The 26,740-nt window shown below is 28.9% G+C and overlaps 1 protein-coding gene and 1 pseudogene across 1 annotated transcript; one reads left to right on the forward strand and one right to left on the reverse strand.

Annotated features, from left to right (window-relative positions):
• The first annotated feature begins 2,685 nt into the window (after positions 1 to 2,685).
• Positions 2,686 to 6,840, forward strand: LOC113871454. The gene is made up of 2 exons (XM_027508553.1): positions 2,686 to 4,255; positions 5,655 to 6,840. The coding sequence occupies exons 1-2, from the start codon at positions 3,549 to 3,551 to the stop codon at positions 5,872 to 5,874; spliced, it is 927 nt and encodes a 308-aa protein (XP_027364354.1). The 5' UTR covers positions 2,686 to 3,548; the 3' UTR covers positions 5,875 to 6,840.
• Positions 6,841 to 6,972: 132 nt separating this feature from the next.
• Positions 6,973 to 14,937, reverse strand: LOC113852110 (annotated as a pseudogene).
• Between the last annotated feature and the right edge of the window lie 11,803 nt (positions 14,938 to 26,740).

Here is a 26,740-nt window from a genome sequence, read left to right on the forward strand (position 1 = left end):
GGTTCCATAATATGATTAGGAAAGAAATAAAATTTGATTAGTGAGAAGATGTGAATTTATGATGAATGCAGAATGGATAGAGAGCAAAGGGATTTGTGGCTGTGAAGAAGCAGTCACATGGTTTGTAATGGCTGTGTCCAGCCATTGATTTCACATCTATGCTATGCCAATTGTTTCAGACCTCACTAATAGCTGGAAACGTGTATGCTCTACCAACACTCATCAACATCTTATTATATTTCTATGCCCCTTTTCTCCTTCGCCAACAATCATTTTTAACTTTTGGGTTGTTAAAGACAAGCATTTCAACTGTAATATCATGTACTTTCCCGGAGTCAATCAAAAATTATTCTTAAGTAATTACACCTTATTTTATTTGTATTCTGATCGATATGGAAAGGGTTATACTATTCTCACTCTTATTACTTGAATTCAAAGATAATGTCTAATATTGGAGAGATTTTTCTAGGCTTCCAAACCACCATGGTGTGTGTGCCTATTTGTAATGAGAAGAAACATAAGTAATTAAGTGACAGTTTGATTTTATAAATGTTTTCTTTTTTCTTTTTAAATATTTGAACTGGTTTTTTTTATTTTTACTAATTTTTATAAATTTTTAAAAAATAGAAAATAATATGACGATTTTGTAATTAAAATGAGCTCCCCACTCCCATTTCCAATCCATTAAGGAAATTGTTGGAAAATAGAAGAAAAATAAGTGAACGTTTAGTACTTGTAAGCATTGAATGTTTGATCAAGATGTAGAGAAGACACCCGTGCAGATTGGACTTGTTAATGAAATGAAAGGATATGTTACATCCTCTTCTTATAAGCTTTTCTTATTAATTCTTCTATTACTTTATCATGAAAGTGGATAAATAAATACAAGGTTTTTTTTAGAAATATAGTTAATTAGATGACCCAGTAAGAAACTATTTTCCTAAAGTCTATGTACGCCAAGAGAACAATCCTCTCCACTAAATAATTTTTAAATCTTAATTAAGATCCACGACTGTATTTTTATGGAAACACTTTTAGCTCAGGTCATGACATTGATACATTTTCTCATATATTAATATGCTCTAGAAATTATTGTGATAAAACATATGGTTGCAGTTTATTTGAATAGAATACTCAGTAGTTTAACGTTTAAATTATGATAAAAATGTAATTTTGGACTGTATCAAGTTAAAAAGTGTGTCAAATGAATAATGTGAGTGTATACACTTTAGATTTAAAATCATGAATTGATACATCGCTTTATACTTGAAAGGATTCAAATTCATATATAATGTCTAACTTAATTGCTGAAATATCTTCTTAAGAAAATGTTTAATTCAATTTAATATTTGAAATAAATTAAAAAAAATTATTAATAGGATAAATATTCCTTGTTACTAGAACTCCTTTTTGTTTATGACTTTTCAATGATATTTGATAGACTTATTTGTTTTCTAGTTAAAATATCATTCTAACATTTTTTTAATACAAAATATACATTTTGAATTAATATATATATATATATATAATAATAATAATAATAATTTAAGATTAATTTCATTAAAATTAATTTTACTCAACTTCTGCTGATATCTTTATTCTTAATCTTACCTTGACCAATAATTTGGCAGTGACGTTGTTATCATTCTTTAAAATAATCATTACACATTGCCACTAAATTTATCTATTATGAAAGTAAACAGTAACTACACATTTTCCAACATATAATAGATAAATAACAGTTCTTTTGAACGACAGATTAATAATAAAATTCAAATAGTACAAGAGCTTTAAATTGGCTATATATACACTGAAAAACGATATTTTTGTATCAATTTAAAAAATTTTACACTTATTCTGAATTTTTATTTAATTTAAATTTAATAGATTATAATTTATTATTTTATTAATTATTAAATTTAAATTAATTAAAAAATTTAAATTAAATATAAATTTTTTAAATTTATATTAATGTAAAAAAATTTTGATATATATATATATATATATATATATATATATATATATATATATATATATATATATGAGTTTATACTTTTTTTCTATTCATCTAAACAAGCCTAACGTTTGAAATTTTGAATCTCCTATCTCGTAGAAGAATTCAACTTCTCATTAATAAATAACTTACATTGCACCTATGACAAGTCATCAACAAAGTGATATGCATAGAGACAGCTTCAATTTTGATATTTCATGGCAGCTACGTACGCTTTCTTCCAGACCACTGTTTAAGGATTTCTCGTACCTTCTGAGTTGGGTGGGAGGATAAATTATCTCTTTTTTTTTTTCACAATTTTTTATGAACTTGAATTTTATTTAATATTGTGGAGTTCATAAAAGTGAAAAATTCTTTTCCACTGCAGAAAATAATTGTGATCGTACAAGTTCTTTTCATAATCCGTAGAACTACCAACATCACACTCACAATTTTTTTTTAAGAAAAAAACATACACAGACGCGCATGAAAGAACAAATTAACGACAAATACACACACAAAAAACAAATTAACAACATACACAAATAAAGGGAACGAGAAAGAGAACAAATTAATGGATAATATTTCTCCTATGGCTAACAGATCAGTGGCCAGTAGTTGTCACTATTAAGTGAAAACCTGAGTCCAAAGGCTTTCATGTTAATTACCAATTTTTGATGGTCCTTGAAAATCTGTCCAACTTCACCACAACCTCTAGTTGGAGGTTCTGGTTACGGCACTAACATGTACAGTAGACAAACATCACCACATACCCACCCACCCACTTGCCCATTTCAACCGCCATTCACATCACAAACTCTTGCCCCGGATAACATTGAAGGAGAAAATTAAATTTTTTAAAACTTTTGCAACTAAATTAAGAATAAATAAAGACTCATCCTTTGTAATATGCACTCTCATCCCTTTCACTGTTTTTTTTCTCCCTTTGTTAAAGGGTTTCTGTTAAAATTGTCCAATAAAGACAAAGTAACCCTTTTATCTCCCTTGCTTTTTGCTCTCTAACCCAATTCAACTAATGATTCAGTTGCACTCAATCTAGTTGTCTTGTTTTTCCCAGTTCATTTCTTCACCTAATCCTGCTTCTATTTCCCCACTTAAAATACATTATTTTTCCTCCAATTACCACCTGTAGCAAGCCACGCAGGTTTTACCTGGCGTGGGTTGGATTGAAATTTGAAACATAGCCACTTCGAACTCGTTTGTGGAATTCAATATTTTGAGGTAAACTCTTGTCTTTGCGGCTGTTTGGGGGTTGTTTCCTTGGAGAGTGAGGTCATCCATATCATAGGTGACATCCCACGTTTTCATTTTTTTTTATATTGAGAAAGGAAAATAGATTATTTGTGAGAATATTTGAAGATTATGTCTCAAATCAGCAAGTGGGTCGTTGAAAGATATGTGTTTTCCACCTTTCGTTTGATCACATTGTTCATCTTCTGTAATTAGAGAAAAAGGAGCATTTTTTAAGGTAGGGTTTGTGCTGTAGCATTGTTGGGAGTATTTTTTTCAGGTTTGATAGTGGAACGAGTAGTTAATGGATCAAGACAAAAACATATGCGGAGGTGAGGTATTGGATCAGGTTCATGAAGGGGTGGATGGGAATTTGACTCATTTGGTTGAAGTGGTTGCAATTGATGCTGTAGATGGGAGCAGCTTGGGTGGCAGAATTAGTATGAGTGGAGAAGCTGGAAGTTCAGGAAAGGTGGGTAAGGAAATGGTATCCAATAAGGAGATTAAGGAGGGGCTTGAGGAAGTTAAGGGTCAGGACAAGCATGATGAAGAAAATATCAGTGATAAATTGCCTGGGGTTGATCAGGGAACTAATTATGATTCAAATCATTTGGTTAATCAGGAAGTGGTTGAAACTGTGGTTGTGATAGAGTCTGTTCAAACTGAATATGTCAACGAAGATAATAGGAAATTGGGAGCAAAAGTTAACGAATCAGGGTTGAGCTTGGTATCCATGAAAGCAACAAAAGAGGTGTCTGAAACTGATAAAAATTCGTGTGTGATTGATATAAAGTGCAGCAGCCACAAGGGGTATTATGAAAATTCTGAAGGTGAAAGGATTTGTAGGATTTGCCATCTGGCTTCTGGGCAACCTTCGGATGCAACAACTGTTGGCCCTGTTAATAGTGCTACGAGTGCAGATTTGATTCAGCTTGGTTGTGCGTGTAAAGATGAGCTAGGCATTGCACACGTTCATTGTGCAGAGGCATGGTTCAAGCTTAAGGGAAACAGGTATCTTTTTTTTGCCAAATATCAGTTTGATTCTAGTTTGTTGATCAACAATAACATTAAGATGTTTTTTGAAGTTTTGCATTGGAGCTTTCAACATTGATCATGTTCCTGATGTTGTCCAATATATGTAGGGATTCATATGTTCTTATTACTTAACTGTCCAATTTGACACAATTTCTATAAGCAAATATTCCTCTTGCCCTCTTGTAGCTCGTGTGTCTGCATGCTGCAGTTGCCCCTGATAATTTGGAATATTTGTAATTTCAAATTTCATCAATAATGTTGGATATTGGATAGGTTTATCTTTTTGTCTTTCCATGACTTGTCTTTTCTGTTGCACCCTTATAAATGTGTTCTTAGATTATAATAGGATTTTAGAAGTAGAACTTCCAATACCATTATTAGTTTTCCTTCTTGTCCTCTCCAGATTCATAGCTAAGATTATGCTTAATTTCAGGTCAAGCTCTAGAAATTGAATTTTCTTATCATTCATCATTAGTGAACTGGTTAGTAAAGGTCACTGCTATTTGCTTTGGACTGTTACATCTGTGGTTGGAGAACTGCTATCATCATATCATTACTGCACCTGGACATAGCTCTACCTTGCAAATAGCCATCACCTATTTGGAGTTCCTATAGTTTATGGGTTCTACGAAGGGTTAGTTGGACAAATGCGTCCTGATACCCAGTGGGGTTTCCTCCTTTAGGATGTAATATTATGGATTAGAATGATTAGTAAATTGCTTCTAGTGTTTGAGTTGAGTGTAATTGACATCCATATGATGCCATCAAGTCCCAGTTTAGCAACTAGCAAATTATTACATTTTATTGTCACGTTTGTGTTGGTTGTCCTTGGTGGAGATTCTTTTGGATCTGATGTCCTCTGTTCAGATGACATATGGGGCATGGACTAGGAAAAGTAAGCTTATACTTTTATCAACGGTGAAATGAACTTCTATATATAGCACAGTCCAAATATGGAAATTGTTCCCTTTCCAAATGAGAACAACTTTGTTACAATCCACTTTAACTGATCATTTGGATAAACAACATAATTAAATGATTATTCAATTAAAGCTTATCACATAAAAACTTATTCTTAAGTTAGAAAAGAGCTTATTTGATGAGCTTCTCCATGATGTTGGTTTAAATAAGTTAAAAAAAAAGATTATAGAAGATTGTAAGCTATTTTTACACGTTCAAATAATTTTTTTAAAAGCTCTCCCTAATGCCCCCCAAACTAATTTTCAATTGAATAATCCTAGGTTCCTTTGTTCTATGTTATAGTTCTATTTGTTTAATGCCAAATTTGAATAATGGTCACATGTCAAGTGAGTGCCTTTGTGTTACAATCCATTATCAAATAAATGATTTATATTTCGTACATTTTGAACCACAGGTTATGTGAAATATGTGGTGAGACTGCAAAAAATGTTTCGGGTGTTGCTAGTATTGGATTTATGGAAGAGTGGAATGAAAGAAGATTCATGAACAGCGATGGTAACTCATCCCGTAGGTTTGGCGGATGCTGGCGAGGACAGCCATTTTGTAACTTCTTGATGGCATGCCTGGTAATAGCATTTGTTCTGCCATGGTTTTTTCGTGTAAATATGTTCTAGCTGGGGAATCAAACTCTATTATTCTTGCCTTCAATTCTTCATACTTGCTCATATAGTGGTGGATGATTGGTTCCTGCCATACATGCTGTCAGGCATCATCATTTTAGTGGGATGTTAGTACTTAACCATGTTTCCAATTTGACATCTGAGGGTGAGTGCCCTGAAGATGTGAAGCTTCCATGTAAAGAAATTACCAGCTTCACAAGTGATCGCCCAAATGTTTCCTGGTTGCATTCTTTGGAATATGTCACGTGTGTTGTTCTGAGGTAAATATTGATAAATACAGTATATATATAAATATACAGAGAGAGAGAGAGAGTATTTTACATTTGGTGACAATAGATCTTATTTGTAAGAATCAAGTATAAAGAATTTGGTGGAAAACAAACCGAAAGAGCCTCTTCTTTTTCCTTTCCCTTTTTCACTTATATTTCCTTTTTTATATTGAAATTTCTCCAACTACTATTCAAAGAGCATTCTTTTTGTTGATTTATTATATGCCATCTTAATATAGTTTCAAGTACAATCGAGCTTAGCTGTTATAGGTTGGCTAAATTGATACGAATTCCTCTTTTTGCATACAAATCTTTGGAGTTAATGGCCTTCAATACCACTGCGTAACTTATTTTTACTGTTACTTTTCATTGAAACAAAAATAGTATTCTCCAGCTTAATTGTAAGATGAGTTCATATTTATTTTTGCATGTCTCAGTCTTCACATACTTCTTTACATAAATGACATTTCATTCTTGTATTTAAAATATAAGCTGAGTTTGGATTAAACTATAAAGCATATAGATTTATGTCCCGTCGTTGTTATCGAGTGTGATGACTCATACACCGCTTCATTACAGATCGATGATGTTTGATAAGAAGAGAAAAAGCTGTTTGTTTTATTTCTAATGTAATGATAATTATAGTTTTACAACATATATCTATTTACAATGATCTAACAAAGGTGCAAAGACGAAATTGAAAAAAAAAACAGAAGAGACAAAGAGGAGGAGAACGAGAGTTAAAATTTTATTCATGATTGAAAATTTATATATTCAAAAAACCAGGGAAGTCGTAGAAGGGACTAAGGGACAAATCATTGGCTTATGATTTGTTCAGTTGGAAACCATTTTGGCATGGGGTGAACAGAGTCTTGATTTTGGTTAATGATGCGGTGACATGTGTCATATTTGCTCGCGCTTCAGGGGAATCCGCGCAACAATTCAAGGCTATTTCCAAAATAGATGATATATGAGGCAATGTGTCATCAATATGTTCCCCGTGTTTGCACTAAATTGTAATCCACAACTTGCATGATTGAATTGGGCATTGACTCACTGATCCAATTTTTCAAGCTCAATTCTGCTGCAAACATATCATCTGTTGGCTTCTTTCTGGTGAAGATTTCCATCAACATTATCCCATAACTATACACATCTCCTTTCACAGAAACTATTCCTTTAGATCCATACTCTGCATGCCAATGTACTAATTACTAGTTATCAAATATTCACAAGTATGAATAATTAATATATGGTGCACTTAATTATGTTAGGAAAGAACTCACCTGGTGCAATGTAGCCAAGAGTAGCAAGAGTCTGAGTATGTGTTTTAGATTGCCCTTCATCTAAGAGCTTGGCAATGCCAAAATCACTAACATGGGCAACCATATTTTCATCCAATAAAACATTACTAGGCTTTAGATCAGAGTGAACAACTGGTGTTGAATAACCATGATGGAGATATTCCAATGCACATGCCACATCTATCACTAAATTCAACCTTTGCAAGAAGTCTAGGCAATGCTCATCAGAGTATAACCATTTATCCAAACTTCCATTTGGCATGAACTCCATTACCAGAGATTTGAAATCATTATTTGAACAACTGCTGATAACCTTAACAAGATTTCTGTGACGGAGATTGCGTAATGCATTGCATTCTGCATCGAAGGTCCTCGATACTGCATCCAAATCCAAATCAAATACTTTAATTGCAACCATCGTCCCACTAGCGAGCATCCCTTGATACACCGAACCAAAGCTCCCCTTTCCAAGAAAATGACTCTGGCTGAATCCATCAGTTGCTTGTACAAGCTCATAATAGGAAATTCTTCTTTGTGCTCCCAAAGTTGATAAATCTCTTTCAAGGGGATTTTGAGCTTGTTTCTTTTTACGCCGTACAAGTACTATGCATGTGACAGCCAAAATGATTGACACAATTATGGGCAGTAGCCATTTGATTAAAAGCAGCTTCTTTGCCGATGAATTTGGCCTAACTTGGTTACTACATGGAGGGACCTGTAGGCGAGGGTTGCCACAAAGTGCTTTATTATGAATGAAAGATTGAGCTGTGAAATATATGAAAGGTCCACCATTGGGAATCTCTCCTTCTAATCCATTGTAAGAAAAGTTAATGTATTTAAGATAGGTAAGCGACTCTAATGACTTTGGAATCACACCGGACAAAAGATTTTGGGACAAGTCCAAGGAGCTCAAGCTTACCATCTGACCAAGTGATGAAGGAATAGAGCCTCGTAATTTGTTATGCGATAAGGAGAGATCCTGCAAAGTTTTCGAGAAACTAATGGTTGCAGGAATGTTGCCTGAAATCTGATTTCTTGACAGATTCAACCGTAAAAGTGCTCTCAACTGCCCAATCTGAGGGGAAAGATTTCCACTTAAAGCATTGGAGGATAAATCTACCTCTAAGATATCTCTGAGATTCCAAAAAGAAGAAGGTATGGCAGAGATGAATCTGTTAGATCCTATAAAAACATATCGAAGAAAAGTCATATTTCCCAAGCATGATGGTAACACTCCAGAAAGGTTACTGTTAGTTAGATCAAACGCATCCAAACTACGAATTTCACAAAGCTCAGTAACGATGGGTCCCTGCAGTGGATTATACCCTAGACCCAAAAACTGAAGGTTCTTTAACCCTTTGATTGTACCAGGGATTGGTCCTTTTATATGATTCCTACCCAAAGATAAACGTATCAAGCTGCTCAAGTTTCCGATTTCCTGTGGAATATTGCCTTCGATACCGGAAGATTGTGCCAAAAAGACTTCTAGAGAGTTGGATAAGTTTCCAATGGACTTGGGAAGTTTTGGTAGATGAATATTCTGGTATACCACCAGATGTTTCAAATATCTGCAACTTGTCAACGTAGAAAAGAAGTTAAGTTCAAGAGAATCATCTGTTGTCAAATAATTGGAAGCTATAATAAGCGAACGGAGGAGTGGCAAAACTCCAAATACATTGGGTATAACGCCGCTAAATTCATTCTCACTCAAGTCAATTACAGAGAGCTTAGAAGCATTGGATAAAGCATTTGGAAGGTTTCCACCAAGTTTGTTTCCGTACAATTGTAGATTCTCCAGGTTAGGAAGGCCATGTCCCATATCGGAGGGAAGAATGCCTGAGAGAGAATTGACTGCAAGATATAAGTATGACAATGTTGACATGTTGAAGAGCGTTGAAGGAATAGTTCCACTCAAGTTGTTATATCCCAATGCTAGTGTCTCAAGTCGTTCAAGATTCCCTATCTCCATCGGTATCGAACCTGGAAGCACAGATCATGCCATGAATCAACATGTACATGTATGCATCCATGCATATACACCACACTACCAGTATTCTGTTTTCTTAAACATTATTCACATGTAAGTTTCCACCTCTGAATCATACAAACATCAAAAAGTTTATTTGGATTTCAACACTCTAATAATTACATTAGATTATTTTAAAAATTTATTTAAGGGCTCATCTAACTTTTAATAATCTAATCCATTCAAAGGCTCATGTATTTAATGAGAATAATTTAGTTCGAATTAAATAATTTAATGTGATGATAGGTAATTATAAAAGATAGTTATAATTGAAGCATAATTATAAATATAATTTGAAGTGAGAGCTTAGAAAAATCTTAAAAGATCTAAAACAACAAAAGAAAGACTATATTAAGGTTAATGGATCTACGTTAGACTATATTAAGGGTGTGAGAATCATGAAATTTAAGATAAAAAAGCAGTAATTTTAGAATAGCAAATAATAAAGGATAAAAATTATATCAAAGAAATATAATAGCTAATTTCAACATTCTAATTATATCCAACAATAACGAGTGTTTAATATAATATCTAATATAATTTTATTTATCAATGAAAAATTATAAATAAGAAAATAGAAAAAACAATATTTTTGTTAAAGTTTGAAGAAGAAAAAAAATTGTCGGGTGAGTTTTTGTTAATAGTTACAAAATTCATCAAATTATCTTTGTGATGAAATTTAAGACGATGAACAATTTTTTTAATAATAAATGTTTTTGATAAAAAAAATACTTAATTTAAATAAGTTAAAGGAAGAAAATAAAAAAATAAAAGATTAAATTTAAACATACTAAAAATTAAATGATTAATATACTAATTTAGTTTAATTTTATTATTATTTATAATTTTTTGTTACCTACACATATTATTTATTTATTTTGTTATAACGTAGTTTAGTTTAAATTAATTAACATATTAATAATTTTTTTAAAAATAACCATTATTAACAGCTAGGCTGTCGTCAACAAAAATGTTTTTTAAACTTTAAAGTATACTTTGACTCTATCGATGTTAAAACTTTGTATCCCATAAGAATGCTTAAAGGTTTATTTAATAAGAACTGGATTCATATATATTTTATACAAATATAAGTTCGAATCTCACGATGTGAGAATTTTATTGGTGAATAATATATAAACATCCTTATAAGTGTTTTTTAAACCTTAAAAGATGGTATAATTGACAGGTATTCTTAAATGCCAAATAAATTTATTATGCATTTATCAGTTGTCAATGCCAGGATTCGAATCCTCTCATGTTCTGGCAGGAACATCACCCTCATGTTAAAATTCGTTTAAGCGAATTAAAAATAGCTTAAGCAAATTAAAAATGACTTAAACGAATTATGCAAAAAAAAAAGGTAAATTATGTAGAAACTAACAACATGTTATTAAAGGATAGAATTTTACAAAATTTATTATCAAAGTCAATTTTACTCATCCAGAAATATTTAACTGTTGCAACAAAATATAAATAAAAATTTCATTCCATTAATGGAACACAATTGTTCACAATGAAATTTACCCAAAAAAAATTTATTAATACAAATCAAAAATAAAAGAAGCTGAGACATTGCGTTATCATCATCCTCTTCCATTTATTCCCGAATGATATTTGATATGAATGGAATGGAATAGAATGCCTCAGTTTCTTCGTTATTTTCATCCTCTCCTATTTATTCTTAGATGATATTTGATATGAATGGAATGAAATAGAATATTTCAGTTTCTTTTGTTTTTGACTTGTCTATGTATTAATGAATTTTTTTTTTTAGTAAATTTTATTGTGAACAATTGTGTACCATTAATGGAATGGAATAAAATAAAATTTTTATTTATGTTTTGCTGACACAGTTAAATATTTCTGGATGAGACTTTGATAATAAATTTTATAAAATTTTATCCTTTGATAACATGCTGTTAGTTTCTATATAATTTACTCTTTTTTTTTTATAATTTGCTTAAGTCATTTTTAATTCACTTAAACTGTTCAAAATTCGCTTAAGTGAATTTGAACATGAGGATCATGTTTCCGCCAGAACATGAGAGCATCCAAATCCTCAATGCCATGACTTGGTCGTTCAGTGTGGACTAACTTTGACTATGATAAGCCATAGAAAATGCATCCATAGTTCATCGTTTTCTTCAATTATAAAAAATTTCAAGTAATACGAAGATAGCAAATTGAGGGTACCTTTAAAAAAGTTGTTCCCTAAAAGTAACCCTCTGAGCGATGTGCAGTTGCCAATTGATCTTCTAATGCTTCCAACAAATTCATTAACTCCTATACTAAATTTTTCAAGTTGTGGAAGCCGAAAACACATCATCGGGAGACTTCCATTTAACTTGTTTTTCGCAAGGTTGACCTCCCTCAAAGAAGAGATGTTTAAAAGGGAGAATGGCATTTCACCTGTATGTAAGTGCCATACATATAACAATTTTATTTATCAATGCAAGTGTAGGTCCTTCAAACAACCATGTTTATGTCTGTGGCTGGGTATGCAACATATTAAATTACTATTCTTTCACGCGATAATAAAAAATAAATTAATTTTATTAAATTTTATCATGAATAGTTAACAAACTTTTAGAATTGTTCTTTTAATTTTAAATAACTTTTAAATGCCCAACTTTATTATTTTTATTCTCTTATAAAAATTACATTTTCATCAGATATGTCATTTCACTTATATAGTTATATTATAAGTGTGTGAAAAAAAGAAAGAAAGAGAATTTATTATATCAATATTCTTTTCAATGTAACTGCGTGTTTAAAAGAGCTTATGATTCTCTTAAATTGTTCAATACTTATTTTAATAAGTTATTTTTTATTTATTTTAATAAGTTCTATTCAGAAATTTATAAGATAAATTTTTATTTTAAAAAAGTTTATCAAATAAGCACTTAGATAAGTTGTGTATTCAAACATTCCTTAAATATTATTCATTAAAAACAATTAATATTTTACTTATAAATTGCTTTTAGGAAATAACTATTTATCTCTTGGAAATTTTCTCAAAAGAATTGTTCAAAATAATTAATTATTTTTCAAAAACAATCTACATGAAACACCCATTTAACCTATCCCTCTCTTTCTTTTTATTTATAATATATTTTTAACTAAAGTATACAAATTAAAAAAAAAATTATTAAAATTAGTTACTATGTTAGTTTTTAAAAAACTAATCATAATATTTTAAATTTATTTCTGTTTAAAGTAAAGCTTTATTATTATATTATTCATTAATAAATTAAAAAAATATTTATTAAAGAAATAAAAAATATAAAAAATTCCAAAATTATATAAAGAGCCAAATATTATAAATCATAAAAAAAATTAACATTATTTTTACTAAAAAGAAACTTATTTAAAACACTTTGAAATTTAAAGAATTCAAATAAAATAAATAAAAATTCAAACCAAAATAAAAGTGAAAATTAAGTTTTATATATATATATATATATATATATATATATATATACTAATTTTTTCTAAAAATTAAATCATTAACTTAAATATTATAGTATTATATTAACAGTAAAATACATTATTGCTGTGAGAAAAAGGCTACACTAACATAGGTTAAATCACGTAAACATTTTAGTAAGTGATATATTTTTTTTATAGTGTGTTGATAAAAAATAACTGATAAATTAGTTGAAAGTTGTAGGCTGGCTTATTAAAATATTAAATTTAAAATAATTGATAAAATTTGTTGTTGAACTAGTTTAGAAAAAAAAAATTTATTTTATTTTCAACTCTTATCTTTTGTTTAAAGATTATAAGAATTTACTAGAAAAATAAAAAAGTATAGATGTTACAAACTTAAAATAGTGTAACATTAAAGGAGATATTTTCAAGAAATAAAGAGTATGATATCAAAATAGGTAATAAATAAAACTATAAATCAATACAATAATTTTGTTTGCTAAACACTTTATTTAAAAAAAATAATGAATTAGTCAAATAAATTATAAGTTAGTTACTATAATTTGTTTTTAAAAATAATATATAAGGAAAATTACTTTTAATTTCTCTATAGTTCAATAAAATTTTGCTTGATACTCTTTTCTTTTTTACTCTACATATTTTTCCTTAATTTATATAATAATTTAAATTGCATATCTCTCTCAATTACACAGATCATCTATTGTTATAAAATATATTTTTTAAAAATTGTTTGGCATATAAAAAGTGCAAACGGAAGTAAAAAAAAAATAATAATATTTTTCTTGAAGTCATTTATGTCGCAAAGTAAAATTTGTTTAAAAAATGGTCTTTTACATGTAAGGATAAAAAAATTGTGTGGGGGGGTTGGGGAATATGTGGTACCTTCCAAATTGATGCTGTCAAGATACAAATATTGAAGCTTAGTCAAGTTTCCGATGCCAGCTGGGATACGTCCTCTGTCAAAACGGTTGGCGGATAGTTTCAATTCTTCCAACTCTTTGCATGGATACCAAACATTTGGTACCTTTCCAGAAATATCATTATAATCCAAATGAAGCGCTCTAAGTTTTGGAACCCTTTCACAAATATTTGATGGAAGATTGCCTGACAAATTATTATTACCAAGACCAACGTATTCCAACGTTGAGTTGTTCAATATTCTCCACCCTATCTTCCCTGAAAGCCTATTATTTTCAATATCCACTGTTCTTAGTCCTGTAAGATCACCAACCCCTTTTGGAATTTCCCCTTTAATTCACCCCCAGAAATACATAATTATTAAATATCATCTTTGCTTAATAACTAATTCAACATATCTTCCTAATATATACAAAATACAAAAGACATATAATTAATTAACCAAACTGAATCAATGCGTTGTCATCATACCTGACAAGAAGTTACTAGACAAGCCGATATATTGAAGTGAAGACATGTTGGAAATTGGTGGAATGGTTCCCATGAGGAAATTGAATGAGCAAATCAGGTACTCCAACTTTGACAAGTTGGATACAGAGTGTGGGATAGAACCAGTGAAATTATTATAGCCAAGATTCAAATATTGAAGTTTTGACAAGTCTCCAACTCCTGTCAATATTTCTCCATTAAAATGGTTGTGGCTTAAATCGAGCAACTTGAGTCGGTGCAATCCAAATAACTGTTGTGGGAATTGACCGTAGAAGCTATTGCCGTGAAGATCAAGCTCCACGAGGAAGGAGAGATTCCCCAATTGTGAGGAAATGGTACCTCCAAGACCCATGTTGCTGAGATTCAAAGCCTTCACTCTTCCGTGGTGCCCATCACACGTGACGCCAACCCAACTGCATACCGAAGAGGAGTTCGACCAATTGTTAACCATATGATAGGGGTCTGAAGTAATGGATGATTTCAATGCAAGAAGCGCAAATTCATCTGTGGTTATGCTTTTTCTACTCATAGCTGAGCAAACCATGAAGTAGTAATACAGTGAGAGAGAGGAAAAAAAGCCACGAGACCTCAGTTTGGCCATTGTTAACATGATGCATTCGTCAAAGCACTGAGAGATAAGGAAATAAAGAAATGAGAGAGATTTTGAATAAAAAAGTGATATGAAAATAATGCCTAATTTTTTTTGTTATGCATTGCAATATAATATTAATATTATATTTTATTTCGTTATGCATTGCAGTCAATAATTTAAATATTTTAAAACTATTAAAATATAATATTACTTAGTGAAACAAAATAAATATTTATTCATTCATGTACAGTATATTATATATTATTTTATTGAAAACAAAATTCAGAAAGTCTTCAACATCAATTTTTCTTTCAACATTGAATATCATGTAATTATGCAACATAATTATTACAAGTGAGAATTTTTTTGGTTAAAGAGAAAAAAATACATGCATCTTTGGGAGCTCACAAAAAACATATCTTTTTTTCTCTCTTATTGAAGAGGTCTAGCATTGAAAATGAGCTGTTTCTCATTTATTTTATAATCAAATTTCATTTTTACTGTAACCAAACATGTCTCTTTTGCATTGCAACTTGCAGTCAACAAGTCCCTGCAACGAAGACTAGAACAGTTTTGCTTGCTTATTGGCAGGCTCTACAAGCAATTTATGTCCATATACTTCAATACTCTAAAACTTTTTTTTTTTTTAAGTAATTTTTTTAATATAAACAAGTAGAAATCCGTTTCTATTTTTTTTCTATAAAATCTCAAAATATTTTTTTATCACATTTTATAAACCCTTTCTAAAAAATGTTTAAACAAATATACCTTACACTTGACTTAGTTGCACGCATCCATATAACATCAAGTCACATTGATGTTCAATAGTAACGGCCAATCCTCATCGGCTATTTTTCATCTCATGAAAATTATAAAATAAGAGCCCTTTTGTTAAAAGGCAAAGACAAGAAAAGCACTATGAAAGGATAAACATTGAATGGTCAGAAACAATTAATAGATTAATTTATTTTATAAAATTACAAAATTAATTACTTTTTAAAATTATAAAAATATCATTTTTATATTTAAAAGTATTAACTATAAATTATTTTAATTTTATAAATTAAAAGACTGTTGTTTATAATTTTATAGATTAATATTAATTTTAATTAATTAACAGATATAATTTGATATAATTATATATTCATTTAATATTAAAAATGAAATATTTAAAAGATATTTTAAATAGAAAATTAAATACCGCAACAGGTATCACATAAATTTCAGGAAATAAAACATTATATAATAATAACAAACTTTTAAAAATTATTAACTTTAATTTTTTAAAAAAATATTATTATACTAAAGTTATAAAAATATAGTAATATATTTTTTAAATAAAATTTCTTATTATCAATTACTTAAAATTCAAAGTTTAAAGTCAAAGTCAAGTCATCCAATGGACTGAAGCCATTATTGCAGTAGAAAGGTAATACGACTTTGTTGTTCATGTGAATGCATCACATCAAGACCGATGTATCATATAAATGCGTTTAGATAATTTTCTAGTAATTGTTTATAAAAAAAAATAAAGAGAAAAAATAAATTAAGTTTTTTAGAAAAAAATATGTAATTAAATTTTAATTTTTAAACAAAAATAATTTATTTTATATTTTTATTTCTTTGCTATAAACAGTTACAGATAAGTTTTATCAAAACCGGTTAAATTTTAGCAAAACAAACCCATTTCGGATTGAACGAAATCAAAAGAAATGATTACTGCAAAATCTAAAAATACTTAATTGTTAAAAACAATGTCATTTTATGAAAAGGAAGTCAAAGTCTCCTGTGTATTGACCGAAAGATAAAACAGATAAAAAATAAAATACACTATTTTAAAAAATAAAAATACATAATATATTAAAAGAAATGTTTATAATAATCATAAGAATTAAACTTTTTATTATATAATTTTCATAAATTTAATTTATTTACATTTTTATATTATATAAAATATTCAATAATAAAATAAATTAAAACAAATAAAAATTGAAAACATCAATTATAATGAAAAAGCAAAATACTTTTTAAAAAAATATCTCTTATGAGTAAAATATTTTTCTAAAATTAAAAGAATTCTTACAAAATTTTATTTTAAGAAAATTTTAAAAAAACTTTTAAAATAATATAATATTTAAAACAAAAAATAGATTCAGATTATTTTTATAATATTATAATATTTAAAATATAAGATAAAATATTTATACACGTATTTTATAATAAATAACATAAAAGATAAAAGAAAACCACATAACTATTGTAAATTGTTAAAAATAAATAAATAATTTTAAAAAATATTTATTTTTAAATGAAAAAATTGAATTTATATTTAAATTTAAAAAATTATATTGAAAGAGAGTTTAAGATAGCATAAATTATACATACATTTTTTATAATTTACTTGACAATTAAAGATAATGTAAATTACACATTAATGTTGTAAAAAAATTATAATAAAATGAAGAAATAAAATTAAGTACTTAAATATTTAATTTATCAAAATTAGAAACCTGACTTAAGATAATTTAAAATATAAAATTAATTCTATTTAATAAAAAAATAAATAGATTTAAATTGATTAATAAATATAATTATTTAATAAAAAAGATTAAAATATTATTTGATAAGTTTCATTGCATGGAATCTAAGAAAATATTGATACACAAAAATTTTAATAATTTAATATGTATAAAGGTAGAAACGCTACATAATAATATTACAAATTGTTGCATTAACTTTATAAAAATATTTTAATTTAATTAATTAATAATAAGATAAATGAATTATTTTTTATAATAGAGAATAAAAAAATATTTGAGATATATATATGATTAATAAAAGATGAATATAATTGAGTCTTAATAATTTAAATAGAAAAATATTTTAGATGATAAATTTTAGTTAAATAAAAATAATCATGCAATCAATTAATTTTAGAAGCCAAATTTATTTTTTTTAATATAATTGATTGTGTATAAAATCTAAGATATTTTTGGTACATGTGTTGTGACAATTTATTACGCATAAAAGTAAAGTTATTACACATTAACATTATAAATTATTATGTTAATAAAACAACTTTAATTTAAGTTAGTTGATTGATTAATAAGTTAGTAACTACAGATAAACGCATCTTAATTAATTATTAAGATAATTATCTAATTAATTAAAAATAAAATATGATAAATTAATATTGCACAAAGCCTATGTAATGTAAGTACGCGGAGGTTTTATCAATTTATAATATAAAATGATAGAGAAACTATACATTGGTATCATAAATTGATGCAATTATATTATTGTTATTATTATTTTATTTATTATATAAAAATTTACAATTCATAATACAAAAGAAGATAAATTATAAACATAAAATAAAATCACATTAACATTCTAAAAATATACAATAAATAAAATAAAATAATTCTAAAAAATAAATAACCAACATAATAATTAAGACATAAATAATGAAATAACATAAAATTATGAAAAAAAATTATTGTTAATATTAGAATGAAATAAATTTTACAAATACAATTTCAACTTAAATATAACATAATTAAAAGAACAAAAATTAACATTAAAATTATTAATTAAATTAAATTTGGAAAAAAAGAAAAGAAAAAAAATGAGAATATCGAAATATGATTAATGGAAGAATATGGATTATCTTAATTTTAATGAATAATTATTATCATAACAAAATAAAATATATTTACAAATTTTTGTATGTTTTGTATTATTGTTATTTAACATAAGCAATACAATTAAAAGAATCACATTTAAAAATAGAAATAAGAAGTAAAATGTTTCTATATGTTTTGTATTATTATTAATTTTAATTTTTTTTTTATAAAAATACAAAAATGTCTAAAATTTTAAAACTTTAGATTTGAGAGTTGGTTTTTGCATGACACTATATAAGTTTTTTAATTTTTTTTTCAAGAGAAAAGTCATGGAAGAGATGGAATCAAGTTTCATAAAAATAACAGTTAAGGTGATGAATTGAGGGAGAAAAACTTTCATGAATGAAAATAATGAGTTGAGAGAGAAGAGTTTTCATATTTGAAGTAGTGGGTTGAGCAATAGAAAAAGAAATGAAAGATGGAAAGTGAGGGTTTAAAAGAGAAGAAGAAGAAGAAGAAATGTGGAGTAATGAGGTTCAGATGATGGATAGAGGAGAAAAAAGAAAAAAAAAAGAAAAAGAGAAAGAGAGTGAAGTAGAGATAATGAAGAGGAGGTTGATAATGGCGTATGGTGACTGCATTTTTATATTTACTCAAGGGGATTTTATACAATACTAAAAATTTTCATAAATTTATATATTTAAATTAGCTAATTCAACGAGGAAGTAAAATACAAGTATTCAAAATGTAAATTACATTCTTGGAAAAGTGTAGCCCAACAGTCTAGACCTATTACTACAACCTAGACTGACAAAAAAAAATATATGCTACAATTTCTCAAAAATGTCAACTTCGTCGTCCCTCAGTTAGACCTTCTAATTTGAGAAGTAGACACATTATGTAACACCCTCATTTTGTAATTTATTATTATTACAATTAATGTTAGTTATTTGAAATTAGAAGTGTTTAATTGATATGAATTATAGGATATCTCGCTGTAGCGAGAATGAGACGGTGAAAATGGAACATTCTAGAGCCCTCTCGCTGTAGCGAGGAGCTCTTGCTGTAGCTAGAATGACAGACAACAAAGAAAAAAAAAACTTCTGGTTTTTTCACTGTAGCGAGAAAGTCGTGAGTTTGAGAGATATTTAAACAACTCTCGCCCTAAAATCTTCATTTCCATCCAAATCACATATCTCTCTCCATCCTCTTTGATCTCTCCCTCTCCCTTCTCAAAGAAAATCTCCATTAACTCTGGATCTCTTTCAGATTTGAGCTCAAACATTCGTTCTTCTCAGATCTAAGTAAGTTTCTAGAGCTCATCTCTTGAATCTCCTTCCTATTTCTCTTTTCTCTTTTTCATAATAAAAATATATCTTGTGATGTAAAGAATAACTCTTGTCTTTGGGTAGTATTTAAGATAGAGACGTGGAGTTTCTCTTTAGAACACACGAAGAACATAGCTTTTGCGATCTATTTCAAGGTAAGGGGAGTATTTTCAAGCTTTAGTTTTATATACATATATAGTGATCTTAGGAGAATCCGAGTAACCTATTTTAGTAATAATTTATAATTTCTATGAAATCATACAGTGAAAATGTATTTTGATATAAAGAAAGGTTTTGGGTTTATTTTAAACTAATAAAACCATATTTTTAAAGGAAAAATATGGGCTTGAGTAGCATTAAGAGGTTTTAGAACTGAGTTACTTAAGATGTATATGAGTTAAGTAATAAAAGACACAATATAATGAACTTTAGGTTAGAAGATTATATTGAGATTGTACAAGTTGGGCTGTGTCCGAAGGTGTCTGACCTTCAGCATATTATACTAATTGTATGGTGTGATATTGTGTGGTAATCTCTGTGCTAAGATTGATGTATTGTATTGATTGCATGATGTGATATTGTATGATAACTTTATATGTTAGATTGACATGATGCAACAAGTATAGATATGATTTGATAGTTGAAATGTATACAATATGAGCATAATCATAGGAATGATTGAAGTGTTGGTTGATTTTGAAAGCATGTAATATATGAATGAGTAATAGAAATATGACTGAGAAAGAATATGATACGTGTTATAATGCATGAGTCCAAGTAACTTGAAATAGGGTGATTACAATATAAATTATAGCACATTGAAGGACATGTTATCATATATGTTGTAATCCATTAATTTGTATAAATTGTGACTCATGAATCATGACATGTTGATTGATAGAAAGAATGTAAAATGAGAAATATTGAGAAAGAGAATAAGTATAGATAGTACAACGATACACTGGGGTATAGAGTTAAGGACAAGATTTGGTAAATCTTGAGGAAATGAGGATGGTGAATGTTAACAATAAAAAGGATGCACAATAAATTATTGAAAATAAACATTCACAGGCGACACCTTCATCTCCCGACGAAGCTCTTGACTATACCTTTTCTAAAAAGGGCCGAGGCGGCACACGTGTATCCGTGATATTGCAGCCAACTAGCAGCTATCTATGCTAGGAAGTCCTCAAGGGATCCTAGGGAAAATTATGATAAAAATTGTTATAAATGGGATATGATATAGAATATGTATGATTATTATATATGTATCATAGCAGATCAATTTATGTTGTTATGATATGTGTGTTGTAGTACATTGACGGGTGTTACTGGGACATATGTATTGTGATATATGAATTGAAATGATATGACACATGTATAATAACATACAAGTCAACATAGAAATGTATGTATGATGAGTGAATTGTGGTATGTGCTCTGATTGATGATTGTATGATTCTATGTATTTGGATGTGATAAATGTAAATATGGACTGTACCCTGTTAATAATGAATTAGAATAGAATATTAGGTTATAATTCTAATTACAGGTAATTAATTTATATTAAAAGAAACTTAGTGGGGCAGGAAGTACTCACCTTTACTGATTATTTTCAGGTAATAAAAGAGAAGAAATGAATATGGTTGATTCGTTCTAGGGTTATATTCGTCAAGGTATTTTGATGTATTTTCATTTACTTTCATAGTGAAACCTTTCATTGAGGTATTTTGTATATTGGTCAAGAAATATAAATTTGTATTCTCATATTGTATCATTTCTTTAAGATATACAAATTTTACCAATTTTCCTAATCATGTTTTAATAATATAATTTATTAATGCAAATTATTTATATATAAAGGAAGGGTGTTACACATTATTTGTCCCTTCTGCTCACGTACCACCGTATGATCATTGCAACACACATACCAATACAATAAAAAATGTAAGGGTGAGCTTATATAATTAACGATCATAATATAGAATATGAATATGTAAAATGCTTTTAAACAACTAATATATTTCACAACATTCAGCACAACAACTTCAATCAATTGATGCAGCATGTTCAGCCAATTTCCAGCTCAACTAATGCAAATGCAGCGGATCAATTCCATCTGGTTTTACAGCCTAAATAATCTAGATGAATTGTTTCCCGGTTTGGGAGCGACCCATCCCAATATCTAGATCAAGACGCAACATAACTCAACATCCTAATCAGCTCTAAAATGATGATAATGAATGTGATGCATCACAGTGAGATCAATATACTAAGGCACAATTAAATATATGTTCAATTTCAACAATTCAGCAATGCATATATTTTCAGCTAGCTTCAACATCACAGCCATATAACATAATAAAATCAAGCAACTCACAACATTAACTAATCATTTTCAACTAATTAAACAACTCACAACTTTAATAAAACTTTTCAACATACTTTAACAATCTCAGCACATATATCACCATATTTCAACATATCATTTTTCTTTACAACATTCTAAATACTTACTAAGTAATGGAGAAATTTACTCAGCTATACCATTCCGGTTTTTAATCTAGAATCTAACCACTCAACAACTTATTTCTCGACTATAACAGAAATAAGTTCACAAATAGCTCCATATTTATTATATGAATAAACCAGCTTAGATAAACTCTTTTTACCTTGAATGAGTTTTCCTCAGATCAAACTTCTAGTGAGTCCCGAAAGGATAGATCAACCGTTTAGGTATGAAATACAGCTTGAATGGCTCAGATCTACTCAGACCAATATGGTATACGTCTCTTGAGAAATAGAGAGAAGAAACAAATTAAAGACCGAAAAATGAGCTCCGAAAACTCACCTAGATCTTGCTAAGAAGAAGTGAGATAACAGAGTGAAAATGAGAGAGAGAAACTGTCTAGTGAGGAAATGAAGTTTCTGGACGCTGAGACTCTCATAAATACCCCTCCAGCTTGCGCATTCTCACTTAAGTGAGCTAATCTTCGCTTGAGCGAGATCTGCCTTTGCCTGGGTGAGCTCACCCTCGCTTACGTGAGAAAACCAGACGGTGAAATTTTTGAGATTTCTGCTATTCTCGCTTGACCAAGGAACACCTCGCTTAAGTGAGTTGCATCTCACCTAAGCGAGTAGCAACCTCGCCTAGGCGAGATTGAGTCCAGAGAGTTACCCATTAATCTTGCAACTCTTTACTTGATCGAGCATCTCTCGCTTGAGTAAGGTTGCCTCTCGCATGAGCGAGATCCCTTCTTACTTGGGCGAGGGGACAACTAGGGTGATCCTATCTTCTCTTGCTTGAGCGAGAACACTCTAGAATGTCTAATTATGCACGACAACTTCTCGCTCGCTTGAACGACACATCCTGCACCCAGAACTCTCAATCTCTTTCTCAGATGAGACTATATTGGTTCTTGATCATACTTCCTAGCTTATCTCATGTACAACACACTTAACAACTAATTTTTAATTTGTTCTACACATCTCACTCGACAACAAGATCATAGTACAACATTCAAGAATATACTTCTCATTACCCTGCAATCATACAACTTTTACATTCACCTTCCAACATATGAGTAATCCATACACTTTAAGTATACACAATACAATTCAATTGGAATAATGAATACACATAAATACACCAATCTGACACATTGATCATGCAAGGCAAAAGATAAAAAAAAGTGTAAAGAGTCTATAAATTTGTTAATTCAATAACGGTTAAAAGAGAAGAATTAAGTTTGATCTGCCTAACTCCTTGTTCTGTTTTATTCTATAGTTTCATTAATTACAAGTGATATAACAACTTACAATGTAACTAATTATAAGATGTTAAGAGTGATTAGTTCTTAACATGTAAAATTCATTTGATAGGATAAAAGCCAATATTAAGAAGAAACCATAAAAATCACATAGAGTATGCAATAGGATCCGCCATAGCCCTAACTGTGGATTTAGCTAACCATAACAAAATAAACAATGAAGAATGTGATAAACAAATCCATAAATACAAAAGAGAATTAAAACTGAAAAAGCCTAAAAGGAGAAATGCTAAAACTAGCTCTTGTTCTCCAAGGGATGCTCAATCACTCGCTTGAACTCTGAAGGGTCACTTGTCATCTTTGCTAATAATTTCTAATAACTTTCAAAGGTTGATTAATTCAGAACTTAATAGAAGAAGATGCTATGAAGGTATCTCTTTCAGTAGCATAAAGCCTTTTATATAGGATATGTACTGAGTTCTCCAATCGTCACATGATCTCCAATGGCTGAGCTTTATATTTTTGAATAAAAATTGGTTTTGCCAACTTTTTCGAATCTTAACTGAAACCTCCCTTTGATTTCTCCAAACTCGATCTAGATTCAAACTCTCAAATTCAAAAATTAAATTTCAAAATTTGATCTCAAATTGAATCAGCACGACCGTGCATTATCATCCAACATAATTGTGCTAGATATTGAAGCACACCCATGTTTGAATTTAGCACAACCATACATTGTTGCGAAGCACGACCTTAATGAGTGAGAAGCATGGTTGTGCTTTCTTACAGGGTCAGCTGCAACTATTCAATATTTGCTCAGAATACTTCCATAATACACTAATAGCCCTCTCATATTTAGCTGTGATAATTAATAATAAATTTAGTGTGAAACATACACAAAATAAATCATGAGTACATAAATATAGGTCATAAAACATATAAAAATATGGACTTATTAGTATCTGTGTCACCAAATATTCACATTAAAATGGACGGTTGTGATCATTTTTTTTAAAATATAGAAAAAACTTGAAATAATTTTTTTTTAATCATGACCAGATCAAAAGTTGGTCAATTGTATCAATAACCCAAGAATTCTAAAAATACCATATGTATTAATGAATACCTCCTTTGTATTAAGAAAATAGTTGATACTCGTAGTTGTTGGGTCACCCATTAATGAATTAGAATACATACAAGTTATTCTTGGTGGTTTGTTTGATGAGTGTGATTCTATAGTCACTGCCATAATTTCTTGAACAAACTCATACATTGTGTTTGAGATTGAAGCAACAAGCACTAGTGTCTTTAAAGATTTTAAACTCTAGAAGTTCATATTACAAATTCAATCTAAAGAAATGTTCATAAAGTTTTTTTATAGAAGAAGATTAAGTTGCAAAAAGATTTAATGATGAATATTAGAATTGAGAACAACAAGAATAGTTGATTCTCACATTGCTCTTGGTATCTATGTCACCAATATTCACACCAAAATGGCAGGTTATAATCATTCTTTTCAAATATGGAAGAAACTTCAATTTTTTTTCTCAATCACAACCAAACCAAAAGTCATCCAATTGCATCAACAACTCAAGAATATTTAAAAGGTCACAGATAACGATGAATACCTAATTTATATTAAGAAAACCATTGATACTCTTGCAATTCTTAGGTCACACATTGATGAATCAAAATATATACAAATTATCCTTGATGGTTAGCTGATTTAGTGTCATAATTTTTTTTATTAAATCAACAATTAGTTAGTTTAGTTGTAAGCCTAAAAGTTATAATTCGCATATATATAATCTAGTGTGTGCAATCTAATTTCATACGATTGAATACATTTTTATTTTGCCTGAATTCAATTATTTGAGTCCTTATTCACAAATACATACTCCTCAAGTATCTTTTATGGTAATAGAACTCACTCCATCAAAATGGCTTCAAATTTAGTAATAGCTTCACAACCCATTTCAAGTACACATATGTTCATCAAATTAAATGAACTTTCTCACATGGAAGCAATAGGTTTTGGGAACAACCAAGGGGTTCACATTTCATATGTTTATCTCTTAAATAAAATCTAGTGGAATACCAAGAAAACATCTCAACAAATTAGACAGAATCAATGAGAATTACAAGAACTGAGAACAACAAGACTAATTGATCTTAACATAGCTACTAGCTTCCATATTTTCAAATCTCTACACCCAAATGGTAAAATGTGAGCACTCTTTCCAAATATGAAAGAAACTTGAAATTTTCTTTACAATTACAACTTAATTAACTATCTACCAATTTAACAAACTTAACTACTTATCAAAACTATTGGATGATTAATTGATAGTTTTCCTTCAAACTTCTTCAATTCAAACATAGAAAAAAAAAGGAAGAAAAGTTTAGGTGACTCACATGTATTACTTATATTAGTTTTGATGCATTTACATGGTAGAGTTAAATAATAAATATCCTCTTACACATGGGTGTGCTACAATTCAAACTAAACAAAGTAAATAAATATCTAGCACTTTAAAATAAAAATATCTCAAAGAATTAACATTTATAGCTCGAGCGATGGTGTCTTAGTATGTTTACTAAAATTTTTCTATAAGTTAATATTCATAATTCTAATTGGCGATGTAAGAAATAAATTTTTATATGAATTTTATTTTGAGTAATTTACATATATAAATATTATATTTGTCGATTATGTATGAAAAATTAACACAACAATGTGTTTAAATTGAAGCATCAAAGATGTACAAGAATGAATCAAATTAACAAAGTTATCTATAATATTGAAATAAAAAGTAATGTGAAAAGTACATATAGATAAAAATGACATTAAATTATTCAATAATGATATCCTGTAACATGTCAAAACTTGCTGTCACCCCACAAGTAGTAAAAGATGTAAGGATCCATGCATAAAATAACTCTTTATTTGTTTGATGATTATATAAAACATAAGAAATTTTAGCCATTTGCATCAAGTTTAAGCTTTCTTCTTATACACGTTCTCCACCGATCGCAGATACAAGAATAAGAGGTAAAAGTTGATTGTGTTCTTCAATGTAAATGCCAC

This window comes from Abrus precatorius, unplaced genomic scaffold (genome assembly GCF_003935025.1).
Source record: "Abrus precatorius isolate BTA unplaced genomic scaffold, Abrus_2018 Scaffold10, whole genome shotgun sequence".
NCBI classification, from domain to species: domain Eukaryota; kingdom Viridiplantae; phylum Streptophyta; class Magnoliopsida; order Fabales; family Fabaceae; genus Abrus; species Abrus precatorius.

Excerpts from the sequence above, each read along its gene's own strand:
- LOC113871454 (XM_027508553.1), top strand. The coding sequence starts at position 3,549 with ATGGATCAAGACAAAAACATATGCGGAGGTGAGGTATTGGATCAGGTT. Across the intron at positions 4,256-5,654 it reads TTCAAGCTTAAGGGAAACAG|GTTATGTGAAATATGTGGTG; the intron begins GTATCTTTTTTT and ends TTTGAACCACAG.